The sequence below is a fragment of the Pezoporus occidentalis genome, unplaced genomic scaffold (genome assembly GCF_034315485.1).
Source record: "Pezoporus occidentalis ecotype Australia unplaced genomic scaffold, CSIRO_AGI_Poc_V1 ctg221, whole genome shotgun sequence".
NCBI lineage: Eukaryota > Metazoa > Chordata > Aves > Psittaciformes > Psittacidae > Pezoporus > Pezoporus occidentalis.
In genome coordinates, this window is record NW_026914084.1 from 56,710 (window position 1) to 75,116 (window position 18,407).

General features: G+C 41.1%; 1 protein-coding gene across 2 annotated transcripts; it reads right to left on the minus strand.

The window, feature by feature from the left end:
• Window positions 1-599: 599 nt before the first annotated feature.
• On the minus strand, window positions 600-17,875 carry XPNPEP3 (X-prolyl aminopeptidase 3). Of its 2 annotated transcripts, XM_062620452.1 has the most exons (10): window positions 17,370-17,437; window positions 15,612-15,693; window positions 14,377-14,784; window positions 12,440-12,642; window positions 11,515-11,577; window positions 10,475-10,588; window positions 8,051-8,136; window positions 7,219-7,402; window positions 5,607-5,727; window positions 600-4,771 (listed from the first exon to the last, which is right to left on the minus strand). In XM_062620452.1, the coding sequence occupies exons 3-10, from the start codon at window positions 14,726-14,728 to the stop codon at window positions 4,605-4,607; spliced, it is 1,290 nt and encodes a 429-aa protein (XP_062476436.1). In that variant the 5' UTR covers window positions 14,729-14,784; window positions 15,612-15,693; window positions 17,370-17,437; the 3' UTR covers window positions 600-4,604. The 2 variants fall into 2 exon arrangements, with proteins under 2 accessions (XP_062476436.1, XP_062476435.1); XM_062620451.1 differs by lacking the exon at window positions 15,612-15,693 and having other exon boundaries at window positions 17,370-17,875.
• Window positions 17,876-18,407: the final 532 nt, after the last annotated feature.

An 18,407-nucleotide genomic window follows, 5' to 3' on the forward strand; every position in this document is an offset into this window, starting at 1 on the left:
CTGTCATGGTAGTTAAAAAGGCGTATGTGGTATGAGTCAGCAAGAGAAGGTAACACACATGGAGGACCTGGAAATTCTTCCTTGCTCCTTTCTGCCCATCTTCTGAAGAGTCTGGTTTTGGTTAACCAAATATCAGGTAGTGTTTCAGAGAAACAACCAGCTGGGCTGAGGCACCATAGCTTGTCCCAGGAAGAGAAGGGTTCATTGCTCCACTTGCTGCTAGTGAGGAAGAGTTGGGGCTGGCAGCCAGTTAAGACAGCAAGACAAACTCTGAGAAGGAGAAAGTAGCTTAAGGGAGAAATTGAGCACCACGGAGATCACATGCTTCGCTGTCCATCTCAATTATAATTCTGCTTTAAAATATAACTTAATGTTACACTTCTGAAATACAGTGAATATTCTAAGTCAGATCCACTCCTAGAGCCAGCACTGTGACAGAGTCCAAATGATGATTTTTAATCAACTGGAGGCTGAACATGCATGTAGTGAGCACATTTAAGAGAGATGCTGTAATGATCCCAGAAAATTATAAACTTCAATGCAGTTTAGATCTGCATGCTAATGAAGAGATGCCTAGATGGGATTTGGGACAACTCAGCTCAAAAGAAATAAAAAATGTCAATTTATTGCAGTGTAGAGTTTTGTTATCCAATTACACAAAGTATTAAAGCATCTCATCATTATTAAAGCATTTTTGTCACTTATCTTGTATAGATTTTTGTCTAAATTTAACCCTAACTCTTTCTGCTTTATGGTAATTCTCCTGGGAGTAATTACTAAATTTCCACAGCAGTAATTTGGGAAGCATAAGAGCAGGTAACCTCAGCCTTGCTCTCTCCATCATAATGAAGATTCTGTCTAGAAATGTACCTTTTCTCCTTCACATTATTTAAAATATGACACATGATCAATAACATGAAACTTCAAGAAACTTTCTCATATGATAATTCTATTGATTTTTAAAAGAAATAATTAAACTAACTGTTAAGACCAACTTCATCAATACAATCTGACTCCTTTGTTTCCCCCTCCTGAGCAGGACAAATCGATCAGGACCTGCTGGTTAACCAGTTTCCTGAAGCTTTTGCACCATACTGACAACACACTGCACAGCCATTTTACACCCTGCTGTTCTCTGCTTGCTCTTGCATCCACCTGTACACATCCCCACAGCTCCAGATCACACTCTTTCCCTGAATCTTCCCCATTGCATTGTATATTCCCCCAAACCTCCACCTTCATTTTCTTTTACATGCTCCCTCAATTTGCCTCTTCCTACACCACCAGGCTCCTTTGCAGAATTCAATTATAGGAAAGACATATTGTATTCTTCACAGATAACAGAATGCCAAATTGCATAAAACGACAAATTTCTTTCCACTTGGACGACAGAAGCATACCTGCGAATTAGCACCTCTGCTCAGACCATATGTTAACAACAGGATTTTACTACTAACTAGTTCTCTGCAAGGCAAAGCAGTCCCCTGGTAGAAGTTGAAATGGCAATGCCAAAAGCCTCCCGGGCTTCCTCTGAAAGCAAAGCAGCTTTTCCATAGGGGTGACTGGCTTTCATTTTCTCTTAATTCTGATACCCTTAAGACCAGTTGCAATAAAATCTCTCCCCAAGTGAACTTGCATATACCTCAGCTCCCCTTTCGCTTCCAGTGATCGCACCAACGCCCTCATGAAGCAGCTGGTGACTTGTACTGCCACCAAGAGCTGCTCCTGCACCCAAGTGGTTAGAGCGAGGAATCTCTTCTACGGCAGAGAGACTAAAACTGGCAGTATGGGATTGGCTAGTGAGGAGGTACACACGGGTGGAGAAGGGATTCTTTACAGTTTCTTGATGAAGGTCATGTAAAATGTGCATGGATTTGGTTGTATTCAAGGGACACTGCAGCATATGTGTAGGTTCCAGATGATACTCTGGTTATCCACCTCTGCAATGACTGAGAAAAAGCCTTCAAAAAATGCAGGTTGATAAGACTCAAATTTAATACACTCTGCAAAATGCACTCTTCTTTACCACGACAATGGAACAACAGATTCAAAACATTAGCAGCAGCTTATGCTGCAGAAATGGCTGAGTGCTGTGCCAGAACTACAGAATGTGGAGCAATGCACAGCAAATCAGATATATGTGGCACAGTAGGGCACAACAGCCCTAGCAAATCCATTACTCCCCACTCAGCAGTCACAAACACTTCTTTACTGGCAGAAACTTTCATCCATAACATTCCTAAGATCTAATGGTGTCTGCAAGTTGCAAGATATTTCTGAGAGGAGTAGGAACTACTGCGTGCCTCCATTTGACAATGTTATTTCAAATTCAAGACAGGTTACAGATAATTTATAAATCTCCCTGGAAAATAATACTCTTTCTGGAGGTGTTTCTATCTATTCAGTAGCCATGTATCTTGATGGCTTAACAAACTACTTTCTACAAATTGTTTTCTTTTAAAAATAAGTTTCAAATATGCATTTCAAAGTGTTATTTATAGTAGGTACAATTATTAACTTGGCTAGTTCACGGGCAGATGTGCAGACCAGCACACACATGTAGCTCTCAGTTAATGTTATTTTAAGCCTCTCACATAATTCCAAAAGCCAATTTTTGTCTCAGTTCACATGGCTCCAACAGGTGTAATTGAAACCACAAACGTGTTACAGACCAGAACCACATCAAAAGTATTCATCAGTTCTGTACCCACACTTAACATGCCTTCCTGCTAACAATTTATACTGTATGTACCACCGTAATGCATGAGCACCAAACAGATTCCATTAGCGGATTCCCTTAACCAGGTGAAACTTGATATACTATACTCTGTAAAAGCAGTTACTTTTCATCATGTTTGAAAAACAAAATTATAGCATGTCTTGGCTGCCCTTCAAGTGCCCAATTCAAACCCCAGTGCATGCACCCAGCTTCCACTAAAAGCAATGACAGACAAAAGACACTGTCCATTTGGCCTTCACTAAGTGAAATGAAACACTGAGAAGAATAAAAAAAAAGAGAAACCCCCCAGATTTTGCTCAAGGTTACATAGCAGCAGAGACAGAGGTCGACCTCAGGAACCCTGACTACCTTCCCCACATGCTTCTGACTACATTTACTCTGGGGAATTAGGGTAAACTGGGGAAGAGGCAGTGATGTTGATTAGAAAGCAAAATGGATTAGGACGCAGTCACATTACAGTGGGTCAAAGACAAGACAATACAGGAAGAGAAAAGAAAAAGAAGGAAAATTGAGAATAACAGATGAAAAATACTGAAAGCTATCATCAGAAAGGAAGTATAATGTGATGCAACAGCAAGCATAAATTACAGGACATGCACTGATGAGAGGCATTTTTCAGACACATTAGATAGCTGATTGTCAAAATATTTTCAATAAATAAACAGATGCCATGTTTGCCTCTAGTAGGTGAATTTACTACTGTAAACTTTGGTCTGTGCTTTAGACTGATGTTAAGGAAAGATAACTCTTACCCTTTTCTTGTCATCTGTCATAGCCACTTATCACATTTGCAGCTGCCTCAAAAATATTATCACAGAGCATTAGTTACTGACTGCACTTGGCAAAACCCAAAAGGCAGCTGTGATCATGCCCTCAGAGTTTTGAAAAAGAGAATTACTTTAAATTCCATATAAAAGCCATAGAAAGACTCGAGACTTGCCATAGGGCAGAGTCTTCAAAACATACACTGCTGAAGTTGCTGGTACTTACAGCATAAACCAGAAATATATTGTGAGTGTCCCAGAATTGGAAACCTCACATCTAGGTGACAACCAGCAGCTCACCAATAAAGCACAGCACAGACAACACTGCCCTGCTCCCAGGGTAGAGGCGGGCTCAGAACAGGACACACATGTAGAACAAAAAGAAGAGAATGTGGAAGACAGCAAAAACTGGTATGTCCAACCTTCTGAGTCCTGTCTGTCCTTTCTGAAATTACCAAACACTCCAATAAGCTCAAAGACCAGAAAAGACGTTTTTCCCTGCTGCTGGCCTATTTTTCATATGCCTGCACAAGGCCCAAACACATCCTTACACTTAAAATACTGTAGGTGTTCTCCACAGGCTTCAGATAAAACTACCTCCCAACCAAACCCATCTTCCTGACTACCAAAACCCCTCCTTCCAGGGCTCTATAAAAATCAAAGCTGTCTGACACACTTTATCCCCCTAAAACAGCATTTATCAAAGCTTCATTTTTAAAATCTATTGTGAAACTACTGCTGAAGGAGAAAAAACGGGGTGCAGGCCTGTCTCAGCAGCTACACCTATGCACCTGGAGAGGGACCGGGGCAGAAGCCCTGCTGGTGGCACTGATAAAATTCACCCCTCCAAGGGCACCAGAACAACTGGATCTGCACAGAAGAGGGATGAACCCATCCCCATGTCCTACAACAGCTCAGCATCAGCACTAATCAAATCAGAAGGAAAATGCACACAGAAAAGGTTGCTTTGCTTTTTCACCCAGCCTGTCTTAGAAACAGCCATCAACTGTCCACACCTTTCAGCACTTGACAACTACAGGGATGTGCATCCTTGGAGCCTTGCTTCTCCCAAAGAAGATGAAACAGGCAGAGAAGGGGCATCATGACTTGCGGCCACAGATCTGCTCGATGTCGTAGATCTCCTTGGGACAGTCAGCAGACAAGATGAGAGGTGCACCCTCTGTTATCAGAACATCATCCTCAATGCGCACACCAATGCCACGAAACCTCTCCGGGGTGCTCAAGTCATCCTCAGGGATATAAATGCCTGAAAGAAGAAAGGGAATTAAAACACACAACACACTTCAGAATAACACCTTTCCCTTACTGCACCACCATGAGAGCAGGGTTGGATTTTCAGCAACATAAAGTGAGTCTGATTCCCGAAAATTTTTAATAAGGGAAGCTACTCTCTCCCTTCACTCATGGCAGTCGGTGGGCAAAGAAAGGAAAGTGTTCCTCAGTACCGACAGGCATGTTAATAGAAACTTCCACAATTACAGCTGGCCTTTCTGCAGTTCTTCCTTTCAATGCTATATTCACAGTGATGATTTTAACAATGTTCTGAATAGAGAGAAAGAGAGAAGAGCTAGGCATTAAATATCAGATTCCAGCTGACAGCTCCAAATCCAGTGACAAGCAGAAAGAAAGATTCAATGTGAAATGCCTAATTTGCAAACCTAAGTTGTGAATGCCTGTAATTGCAGACTGCAATGCTTGAGACTTCCACTACCAGTGACTGGTAGTAGTTCAGCCACAGTAACACAAACCACAGCACAAGTGAATTGACCCTGCTTCTATGCACTGTGATTGACCTGTGCTGCTGTGGGTCAAACACTAACAGTCTGAGGTCTACATTACTCTCTTCTTGCTGCACAGACACAGTTTGTCACCTTGGCTGTGTCTGGGAGGGAAACGGCTTTTTCTAATACTATATTGACTTTGGGAGGGGAATAACTTCAGGTTTTCCAATACTGTAATTATTTTCAGTTTCACCAGAAAGGACCTGAATGCTTTGGTCAGAGGGACCAACTAACTACTGAAAGCAGTACTGTTACCCTCAGTGTTGCATGTTTTTGTCCACCACTAGACTATCTTTTTACCTGGTTCAATGGTTATCACCATGCCTGGCTGGAGCGGGAGCGATCGGGATATATCTGGGGTATCATGAACATCCATGCCCAAGTAATGGCCCACATGATGTGGGCAGTACTTTCGAACCGCCTGGCAGAAGACAAAACAAGTGTCACAGAAGCAGTTAAACACATCCCAACCTGTTGTTCCAATACAAAAGATGGGGAGAAGAGACAGAATAGTTATGTGCTCGACTAGCAATCATACTGCCATGACTAGTTACAAAGGCCTGCTTTCCATTTCCTGGACCTGGATGGCCCTCAAAACCTATCAGTACCAGGTGTCTATTATGAGCATATTGTACTCTGCCTCTCCTCCTCACTGAAAAGAGCAGCCTAAGCCTATCACCACCTCAGCATGAGGAAAGACTTTAGTTTTCTGCCCCAACCCTTTCTATCCCTTAAAGATCCTAGCCCTTCATTGCTCCCATCAGCAGACCCTGACAACTGGCAGTAGCTGACACAGCTGCTATGTGATGTGGCAAAGAGATCTTCTATGCACAACAGAGCAGATGCTGTGCTGATTTCACTCCACAGCTGCAGCAGGATTTTAATTCACCTCTATAGAACACAGATAACACCCTCACCACCCCCTGCCACTCAAACCCCCCTCCCTCCACAGAGGAGCTCCTTGGCAGCAGGAATCAGAATTCCCACTCTGCCCCTGCTCCTCACATTCACTGGGAGCTGAGCTGCAGACACTGGTCTCATCTTGCTGTGCTGTCACCTGCTGAGAAAAAAATGGCATGATAGCCTCTGTTCACAGGCAAGAACTTGTACTGTTATTGCATTGACACTGTAGGGCAATTAAATCTGGCAGAAATCTGTCCTACTGCCAAAGGGGTAGTTCTGTCACCTGGTTCTGCCACCTTTCTTGTACTGGTATCAGCAATCATGCAGGTTTGCAGTGAGCGGGAACAGAAATAAACTTCTCTAACTGCAAACCAATCCTATTTTAGCTGCAGGTCCAGCTCTAAGGCAGAGCAGTTTCCCAATCTTGTACACCAGGTAGCTCTGAAAAGCCCAATATTGACAAAAAATGGTGCAGAAGAGGCAGCCCATGGAAAGACTGAGAAGAATGGGCTGCACCTTTTGGTGACACTGCAGATTTATGCTATGTTATACAGACCACAAAACTGTGACTAACTGCCTGCTGACAGCCCTGAACTCAGAATTTTGTGTTATTGTTATATCTCTATAGATCCCTTCAAATGGTCTGTACTTTGAAGATGCATCTACACTAACAAGCAGTACAGACCAATGGGAATGGATATCCAGAGTGAAATGGCAAGTGCTGAGGAACAAATATTCACACTGTGTATATATAAGACTGGGGGGTTACTTCAGACCAAATTGCACACAGGATGGTTGAAATGCATCCTCAAGTTTAGCTGTGTAAGAGAGAAATCCAGTCCTATGTTGAGATCAGCCCCAAACATGAACTAAAGCACAATGTATAGCTACGATTTGAAGATGCGCCTCAAAAGCACATTATTAAGGCAAACTAAAAAAACTAACATAACCCAAGGAGAAAACAGGAAGGTCTAGTAGGGGGAAGCTGGAGTATAAAAACTTCAAGTACCTTGAAGAAGTGGCTCTCAGTGATGCTGCTCTTTAGGACCCCCAAATCTTTCAGTTTCTGTCCAATAAGACTCAACATGAGACTGTAGATATTCTCTAGACTCACGCCTGGGGAGCAGAGGCTCACACAGGATTTCTGGATATCCAGGACAGCCTGGTACAGTTCTGCTTGGGGTCTGGTAAACCTGAAAACCAGTGAGAAAAGGAAAAAAGGACATTTCTCACAATTAAACCTCTAGAACCTGTTCTAGGGATGGATTTAGTTCAATGCTGGAGCAGGAAAAGCCAAAAAGGAAAGAAACTGGCTCCTTACATGAAATGCCAGACAAGGCATCACTGCAACATGCCCTTCAATACACTGGGTAGAGGCAGGGTTTCTCATCTGAAAGACTAACCCCAAAGCAAAGCAAGGCAAAGCTAGTGCAGAGAAAAGAATGCACTTGAGCCAAAACATACACACATACACAACCACAGCACATCACACCACCAAATTCACAACTGACAGAACCATGTACAGGTCAGCTGAACTCGTCTTTCTGACATACAACCAAAGTCAGCCACAGCTGAATGCACAAAAGCCCTCTCTGCACCTTATGTATGCTGGAATAGCTGGAAATAGCAGTAATTACACATATTCATGTAGCAATTAATGAGGCGGTGGGGAATACAGCTTCTCATGCTGAAAGATTACTTTATATAATTTGATTACTCTGAAGAACCACAGAATGGGACACGTTAAAGCTACTCACACGGAGATTAAACACACATACACTCAATCCATCAATTATTTAAGAGCTCCCAAAGACCTTCCAAACAGCCGTATCACAGCTTACCTTCCATTGACAGGCCAGGTACGTGTGATGTCACTTACATAGCAGGCAGACTCACACCCACCATCCAACAAGACCAGTTCACCATCCTGGAAAGTAACAGGAAAAAATGCCCTGTGTGTCAGTCTGGCTATTAACTGAATTGATTTTTCTGTCTGAGAGCAGAAAAGGAGATTATGTATTTATTTTTGCAAAGCAGCTGCAGAGATGTGAACTTCTTTTGCAGAACAGCGTCCCAGATACTACTGTTTATAAATAGGCTATTCCAGTTGAATTGTTTCACTGCAAGGTAGTTTCTGACTGTTACGCTTTTCTACAGCCTGAAATCTTAACACACTGATTTGGAAACATTTTGGAGTAAAAAGAGACATTTTCCTTGAACTAAGCTGCGCTCTGAAACATCGATTCCATTCACATCTGGGTCGCTTATTCTAGCAAATGACACCAGTGACCCCTTTCACTAGAAGTTCTCTGCTAGTGATGGAGACAAAAGGGGTTTGCAACAAAAGCACAGATTTCTGAGCTACCCACAAGATCATTAGCAGCTAAAGATTTAGCCTTGTCACAAGGTAGGAGGACTCAGCAAAACCACTTCTTTGACAGTGCATTACTAGTATAAATGCCCTATTGAATAGTTTGTATCATCTTCCCTGTTCTCTTCTGGGACTTCCTTGACTGCTCTAAGATACACTTCTGAATCCATCCGCTGATGAAGAAAAAGCTTTTCGAAGAGAACCTCCAATTCACATCAGCAAAACTGTTCCTTGTCAATTAAATCACTGACTGCACATCTTCCAAAAGCCATGCAAAAAAGCCCAAGGGCCAGGAACAAACCCACGGTCTTGCTTTCCCTCCTTTAAAGAGGCTAACAAGAATTAGAGCAGTAAGATCTGTAAAAAATTCAGACTAAATTCTCTATGGATTTGCACTGCATGGAATCGAAGGCCTTTTATAGAGATTGACTCCACAGATCCATGACTGTGCCAGCAGCCATAGTGTGAAATGACAAGTAATAGTTCTAGTACATTAAGCGGAAAAACAAGAAGCAGAACTTCACTGCTAGCACAATGGCCAGTGCCAGCTACTATCATTGTGTACAGTTAAGTGCCACAAACACACCGTAGATTAACAGTGAGTAGATCTCACTATCCCACTGAATGGACAGGCCTTTAAGTATCCATTTAAATTGTTGGGCTTTTTTCCAGAGAAACTCATTTTTTTAAGTAAAATATAAAAAATTGCTGCCCTCTTACAGCAATTAAACAAGCTAAGTAACAGGGAATTCAGCCTGTGGTTTGATTAGCCAGTAAAGTGCCTTATGTTGTGCATTTTGTCCTCTTTCTTTAAAGCTGAGTTCACTAAGTGGTGGATTGAATGAAGTCTACATGAGGCCATAAGCAGCCTTCAGATACCTTCCAAATTAGACACTTTCTTAGCTTATTTGTCAACAAGATCTGTAAGAAGCAGCACACAAAGGAAAAGAAAGAGTCAAGTTTATGGGTTTAACCTCCTACTTAACAATTTTGGAAAGAAAAAAAGTCACGGGCATTTAACTGAAGTAACTGGAGTTACATGTGCATGCCTGACCTTGGAAGTCAGTACAACAGAGGAGGCTTATTTCTGCCCAAAGCAGCCTGTCATATCTTTTGTGTTTGTCATATCTTTTTGTTTGGCTCTGCAGATCATTTCAAGGTTTGCTCACACGCCAGCTTCAAGAAAAGATAATGCTAGTGGGAACGTTTCATCCTGCTTTAAGACAGAGGAAAAACACACTCCTCTGAAAAGTGCATCATGAGTAGAGCAGTGGGAGAATGCTGCTCCTGAAAATCCTTATTTGAATCTAAAGGTGTATTGTCAGGAAAGCTGGAGAGGGTTCAGTTCAATAATGTGAATCTTCAAAATAAGACAAAACAAATTAATTTCCCTACAGCCATCTAATCCACCTCTCAACATTTAATGTTGATCTTTTCCCTCCTTTTTCTCCTTTCCTGGCCTACCTGGAGTCCAAAATGCTTTTCAGCTTCACCAGAATGCACTATTGCACCTTCTGTTGCAAAGCATGGCCAAGCAATGCAAGTGACAGTAGACGACCCCCAACAGTGCCTTCACTCTGCCTGCTGCAGGAGTCCCTTTTTCTTCTTTTGTGACCAGTGTGGGAGCAGACATGCTTGCTAAATGAAGTGATGTGCAAGCTTGTTCACAAGTCCTTCCACTGTTAGGAAATACTGCAGCAAGTGCAAAGAGGACAGAGACTACATGGAGTGAAGTTAATCTGTCACTGACAGTAAAACTAACCAGGAAAGGATTCCTTTCCCCTGCACACTTGAAGAAATATAATTAAGTGGTTTGATCTGTTCATTCAAAAAAATGACATATATGGGGATGGTGTGGACTGCATTTTAAGTTACTAAACAGCATATGGTTTACCTTGATGAGCTGATTGTTCTTCACATAGTGCAAAGTGTTTGATCTGTTGCCACCAGCAACAACAGGGGGGTACGCCAAGATGTCAGCACCACGAGCCCGGCACTCAAACTCAAACTGGAATTCCAATTCAGAGAGAAGGAAACTGTTAGTGCTGATGCAGTTGATTAACTGCTATTATAATTTATGTTCTACGACTGTTTGCTTAATTTGTACATCACAAAGTGAAATAGGAAAGTGAATTCACTAAATGAAAGCAGCCTTGACGGTTTTTGAAGAAGACTGGAGAAAGCATGCGCTACCTAAGCCTCAAGACCTTTACCTTTCTGGAGTGATGGAGCTGATGAAAGCATGGAAATGAATGAACTTACATCTATAAAGATCCCCTATGTCCTCAAGATATTAAGAACATGTCTTTTCTGTAATTACTGAAACCAGATGGAACAGAACACTCCAGAATGCCTAAGTGTAGTAAAGCAGGTTTTACAATCTTGACCTGGAGTGAAAAAATTATCTGTAAAATAAACTTCAACTAAAATAATTTTCTTTACAAGTCAGTGCTGCTGCTCAGTGCCATGTCAGCACAGGCTCACCTATGTTGGAACACAGGGTCAAATCCTGCTGATGTTTCTAAAACGGGCATCTTACTGCAATTCCTTACAGAATTCCTTACTAAATGTGTCAGCCAATTAGTCCTTATTTTGTAAGAGGTGCATCTACATTGCTTCAGGACAGCTGTGGTAATCTGACATAGCAAGAGGCTAGAGTCAAGAGAAGCAGGCTTTAGAAATAGGTGCTATAACTACTTAAATTCTGCACAATAGAACTGTATTATAAAATAACTTTATCTCTCATGGTTTAGAAGGTTTTGTATTTAAATACAGTAGAAAAAGACATCAATAGCAGGTAAACTTAGACAACCACTACGTTCCTTCAATAAGGGTACAAGAAGTACAACTGAAGAATTCCTCACACTGACATTTCCACATGTCCTTGGGCGAAGGAACCACATGACTTGGGTGAAGGACAAACATGCTACTCACCTTTGCATATAGAAAGGCTTCATCCACTGGGGATTTGCTGGCAAACATTGTCTCTGTGAAAGCCTATGAAAAAGAAAGGCCTTTCAGCTACCTGAATTTAAAGAAAGTTGTTTTTTTTTTTACGTGCTCTCTTTTGAGGAAGGCCTAAAATCAGCTGGCCCAGACATAGGAACGAGAAGCACCTGAAAATACAGAATGCTGCCAAGACTAGAATCAATCAAGCTCTGTTCCCTGTGAAACTGTATTTAGAGACTGATTGACTGTAGTTTTTGAGAAAGAATTAGATGATTGAAGCTGATCCCATGGGTTGGCATTTAACAAGTTACCTCACCTATGGATTTCCCCATTTAAATAGGAGTGCCTTATGCAGCTTTTCCTTCAGAAAAAGACAAGCTGTACCTCTCTTTTCTATCTGGCTATCTACTTCAATAATATTTACAAAAACATAATTGCATTTGAGGTATCTGTCAGATTTGTTTCAAAGGGGGCAATGAGTTCAAAAGATATTTGAGGGAGAAGGGGTAATATGGAGACATAGGCAAAGTGTTCACAAAATCCCAATTCCTAAAAATCAACAGGATAAATGGGAAAGAAAACGGCATGGGGAAGGAGAGGTAAAGCTGCGAAGAGAGTGAAGAGACTACCCCTGTTCCTGGATAGATACTGCTTTTAAAGAAAGTCTAATAGCTCCTGGCTTGTCTTCACAGGAGTTAACACTAATTGAGAGAAGCTGGTAGTCCAAGCAGTTTCCTGTTTCTCCTTGTCATGTTGAGGGATCTGAGCCCAGCTAATGGTTAAGACACAGCAGTTCAGTAACAGATTAGACCAAAGCTATCCTTCCAACCCATGCCACCCCATCAACAGCCTTCCCCCCTTCTTCTTTAAAGGAATGCACTGGTTCATTTGGAGAGCACACAACCCATACTTCTGCTGTCACTCGTCCAGCTATCTTCATCCTTTCAATCTCTGCAGGAGATTTGATGAGACGAAGGTTTTGCACTAGGTGTCGGATGTGCTGGATGTGGTTTTTGTTCCGAGCTTTTATCTCAGCCAGGGGCTGCAGGTAGTCAGAGTGCAGCTCTGTATGCACTGGTTTTGCAAAGTCGTACCAAACAATGTTTGACTCACCTGGAACACAAAATGAAAGCTGAAATAGACAAAAATAAATGAAGAATGTTTTCCCCATTCTGAACAAACCCACTCCTCCTAAACTAGACCTGTTGCCGTGTTTGAGAAATTAATTTCCTCTGAATCTGCATTTACAGACCATATAGACACTTTCACTGTCACAAGATACTAGTGATCTCTTTGAAATCTTGAAGATTACCGGTTCATAGCATGTAGACCGGACAAATCCCCACCTCTATGCAAATACTGTTTTTTACAATTACCACTGAATATATGTATCTTGCAGAGATCCATGAAGACTTTGCATATCAAAGTTGCACTTGTATAAGCTAAGTAGCCATTGCACTACACTGGTGCATGTTCTGAATCAGGCTCTCTTTTAGCCTCTCCCCCAAAGCCGTAAGGCAATTTACCTTTTACCCATTACATGGAATCTGCTTAGAAGATGAACTTACTGAGGACAAACATATTAACCTATATGGAAATGTTTTACAACATCAGAGTTAGCACCCACATTCTCCCCACAGGAGCATTTTAAATGGGAATAGAGTACAAAAGCCATGCTGAGTCCCAGCTAAGTCCACCACTGCCCTCTTTCTTTGCTGACGATAGCCATTAACAGGTGCTCAAAAAGGTCTTTAAGAAACTGGGTGCTAACGAAAGAGTATTTCCCTTAGCACAACCTCCCCACTTTCTTCATTTCAAGGCTGCATCTTTGTAACAGCGATAAACTGCTTTTCATGAACCTCTCACCTGTGGAACCAAACACTTCAGAATCCATTTTTGCTTCTGACATACCAAACCTTCCATGGATGATCTACAACTTAAAAGGTGTCAAAACCCACCATGCGATCATTTTATTCAGTGTTCCCTTTGTTTGGAAATTAAGAAAAACAGTAACTAATCATTCCTACTCATCCTCTTAGTACTTTCCATAACCTTACACATCTCTCTCACACACCTTACTTTCCATTTTCTCTTTTTCAAACTGAGCAAGCTCAGCGTGTATCACACACACTCCATAGTTTTGATCATCCTTATTGTCCTTTCTGTGACTTTTCAATATATCCTTTTTTGAAACAAAAGAACTAGAATCCAAGATGCTATTTAAGACTCCAGAATTCACTCTTATTTGTGTAATACCCCGAGCACTTGCCCTTTTTGTATTGTCATAAGCCTTTAGCTTCAATTTCTAATAAATTTAAGTTCATCTTGGACTGTAAATATTGAGGCTACATGGTGAGCTTAGATGCAGAAGAACCTGTCTAAAGGACCGCAATGTTCATAACTCAACATTTAGACAAAAAAGGCAAGTGGGTTAACAACCTTCCTTTGTGGATCATTTTCCAAGTCTATTATGAATAAAATAGCTTCAAGTTTCCTACACTTTATCTGGTTCTAGTTCTGTCAGCAAAAGACATGACTAAAACAGTAACATGGTTTGCAATGCTCTGTTACTTACCTGCTCCTCATATTTCACAGATGTGCAACTGGCATTCAAATGGATCCACAAGCAATTCAGAGGGGAGGAAGAAGTATTATTTTCAAAACTCTATTTCCATTGGTGACCCTCAAGAAGCTAACAAGAACTTCCAACAGCCTTTGTCACACTGTCATATCCCCTGCACCTCTGCAAGCTCATCATAGTCTTCAATTATCACCACAGACCACCTTCCAAACCCATACCATCAGAACTTGCAAACCACATCTCATTTCCCCTCCACTTTCTGTTACCTTTTAGCTTGGCCACCAAGTGCCTGAACTCCTCAATGGTGTAAGCTTCATCTACTCCTGTGAGAGCAATTGCCCCGTCAGTACCTGATCTGGGCCCATCCCACAGCTCTCGGCTTGGATCTCTCCGGGGAACAAAAAGTATGGATTTGTGGGATGGCAGTGCTTTGCCAGGAATGCTCTGCAGCACCAGGATGCTGTCAGGCTCCTGGAACCCACAGAGGTACAGGAAGTTAGTGTCCTGGTGGAAAACGTAGGGGATGTCATTGCTCATGTAGTAGGTGGGGTTGGATAGCAGAATCACTGTGTGGTCCAACCCATCCCACCCACTGGCTTCCTTCTGGATCAACGCCATCAGTTTGTGTCGACGAAGAGCATATTCCACCTGTGACAATCCTGGGGTTACTTCTCCTATGAATAAAAAACCAAATCAGATTGAGAAATTCAATGCACTTATGCTATTTTACTAGTTGCATGCCTAATTCTCACCTACTCCCTGATGCCTTTCACAGGCATGGCTGCATTGTAATCCCTCAAAAGCCTTTCCATTGTTCTCCCTTGCACCTCTTCAGCTTCCATCCCTACAGTACATCCTCACTCAACTGCTCCTCCATCATGCAAAGACAGAAATGTGTTTTAACCAATCGGATTTTCTGTTATGTACTTTTGCACATAGGCAGAAATCAAAAAACCTGGTAGACTCAGACAAACATTCAAACCAGAGGAATGTTTGCTGAGACATGTAAAAAAAGGGGAAGGGGCAAGGCAAACTGAACTTTGACTGCTGAAAACTGATGGGGTTTATAGCACCTGGACATTGAACAGAAGATTATCTCCTGAGGCTGAGCATGAATTTCCTCAGATAAAGCTAGAATGTGTATTCAAATACACGCTAAGTCAAGTCATAGAGTAACTAGTTCTAAACCTTAATGGTCAGACTAAGTGTTACAGATACTGGGAGATCAGGCAGAGACACAGAGGTTGCAGACTCTAACCAGTCACAGGATTTCAGGCAGAAACAAACCAAGATCTGCAGGCTGGCGTCAGACTCCAATTCAGAGAAAGAATCCTCTCCAGGGCAGAGGTAGCTTTGCTCAATAGTAACCAATCTGCATTTTTCCAAAGTTAAATGCTGTATTCCTGATGACTCTAATTACATAAATGATCTTTCAGATGGAAGTACGTTTTGAACTGCTTCAGTCACAAGAGATACAAAGTACAGCAATCAAGATACTCACCAAAACCAGACTGAAGTTGAAAGAATAATCAACAGCTGCTGAGGTATGTATTTTTTTAAATGTGAGACTCCTTAACTATGATCTAAATTAACACAGAAGCCTTAATCAGTACTTTAGCTAATACCCAATTTTAACACAGATTGCATTTTCATACTGTTAACCTTTTAATTTAATAATCTTATTTTCCTCTAATGAATTGTGCAGAATTATAGAATAAAAATTGAAATTTAATTTGTACTCTAAGTTAAATTTCAAGTTAAAAAGTAAGTTAAAAAGTGGGTTCTTGCGTGAGTGGGGTGGGACGGGCAAATTCTATCCATAAGGCTTTTCCTTGACGAAAGTGTTTAAGAAAATCATATATGTTGAATATGCATTAAACGTTACATCTTTTCAAAGTCCTAACACCTATTTGGTGTAAAAATCTAAAAAAACCCAAACCCAAACCCACAAACCAAAAAACAACAAAACCAAAACAACAAACAAACCATATCAAACATCAAAACCACCATATTTGGTTTACTCTGTAGATCTGGAAACTACAGAGAACACAGAAACTGTTTCAAAACAATCTGACCTCACATTTCTGCAGTATTATACTGCAAATTTCCCATGCTCCACTGTATTCCAGTCAGCCTTCTAACTACAACAGTTCAGTGAAGTTTAGAAGCTGCAATAGGGCAGAACATGGGATTCCCATTTGTCTTCTGACTGTGAGGCCTGAAAATTCTCTTTGCCTTAAAGGCATTTGCTTTTTAAAACAATAATTGCAATAAAAAATGCATTATTTTAAGGAACGCAGAGCTCCTTTATTAAATGCAAAATTACTGGGGACAACCCGAATTCACTTGGAGTGTTTCAGTTGTGAGTACTTCTAAAGGATCGGCTTCACTTTCTGAGAGCTGCTAATCGGTGCCCTGAGCAACCTTATCTAATATTGAAGTTAGCCTGGCTTTGAGCAGAGGGTTAACTTTGTGAAGTTCCTTCTGACCTGAATCATTCTACAATTAAATATACTAGTATACCATTATGTATTAATCTGTTCTCTCTGTATACCTATCTATGGAAAAAGAACACAGAACCAGAATGGTCTCCTGAACGTATTCTTGAATATAATTTTATCTTTTTTGTTATTTAATCACGGTCATCTCATACCTACATGCTCATTTTCATTAATCTCAAAAAAATGCACAACCTCAGGTCTCTTTCACCCGTACTATCTAACTTTGTAGCCACAAGTCTCCTTTTCTTCTTTTCCTCACTGCTTGAATATTCTGAAGGGGGCATGTTCTTCCGTCCAACGTTGTCCATCTATCAGTGTCTCCCCAGTCTCCTTTCCTGAATGACACCTTTGTTTTGTGACTCACAAAACACTGGATATGATGGAATCTGGCAGTTCATCATCTTGCACAAAGGCCTCCTCTTAATATAAACCATATGTATTTGCATGACAACAAACTCACAAAATGCCACTGCCATGAAAAGTTTGCACTACCCAAGTTAAGTGACACCAAGCACTCCACGAGAAAAAGGTAAAAGCTAACATGTCAAAGCCTATTTCTGGAATCAGTATCATCTCAGACAAGGAAATGAGCTACTGAGCTACTAAATATAATTAATGACTAATGAAGGTAATCATAAACAGCTGAAACCACAGATACCTGTATGATGCAGAAAATCAATACTTTGTCCTGGAAACCTCAGAAAAATAGAGACTAGAAAGAATAACAATGACTGGTTCATACAGGACCTGAACCTAACCTGGTTTGAGAAGGTGAGGGTGTGTGAAAGGGCTGGGCTGGCCCAGATACCGGTTTGGAATCTTCTTCTGCTGGGCAGGCTGGATGGAAAATCTTCGGAGAGCACATGACTTGCAAACTAGAGGAAAAGAAACGCACCAGGTCAAGGTAAAGACCTTTACAGTTCTGACTCTAAATATCATTTATTCACCTTATATGGCAAGAATATCCCTCCTTAACTTCTCAATTTGTTGTGTACCACAACAGTTTACGGAACAACATGCACACAACTCAACTAATAAACAAATATTCCTAAAACATTGAGAAAAATAAACAATTTAATTTTTTTCTGCATGAAAGATACTCAAAGAGTCCCCATTTATGTATTTAATTTACTTTATAGTGGCAATACCCAAACTGGAAATGGTTCCTCAGAAGCATACAGTTATGTACCCCACTTCCAAATCCACACACAGCCAAAACAGGCAAGTTCTAAAGTGAATTACAAGCGTGCATTTGGAAGCTGGGGGTACATGTGGTACCCTACCCTACCTACATGGTAGGCAAAAGCTAAACTTAAATACAATTGTCACAAACTTTACCAACTTTGGAATTCTCTGTTACAGCCTTTTGCAGTTGGAAAATTGCTTGTGCTGGATACAGATCATAAAACATGTGGATGGATGCGGTAATCAGTTTCCTAACATCTAGTAACTGATGTTTTGGAAACTGGTTCTCTTTCATGTCACTTGCCATGTGGCTACTAAAAAATCAATCCATGCGGCTACTAAAAAGTCAATCCATATTGCCATAGCACGACACTGGATTCTTGGAACAAAAGATAATCAAGTCATTGCGAGCATAAGCAAGCGCAACCCAAGCAAACCAGATGCCTGACTTTCAGGGGATTGAGACTCAAAGGCTTACAGCAAAATGTACAGACTGTCAATTTTCTGTGGGAGTCTGTACTATTAGACACAAATAGATTACTTAATCATGCCAACTAATAGTCATAACATAAAGCATTCACTATGTGATGACTGATGGGAGTAACGGTCTG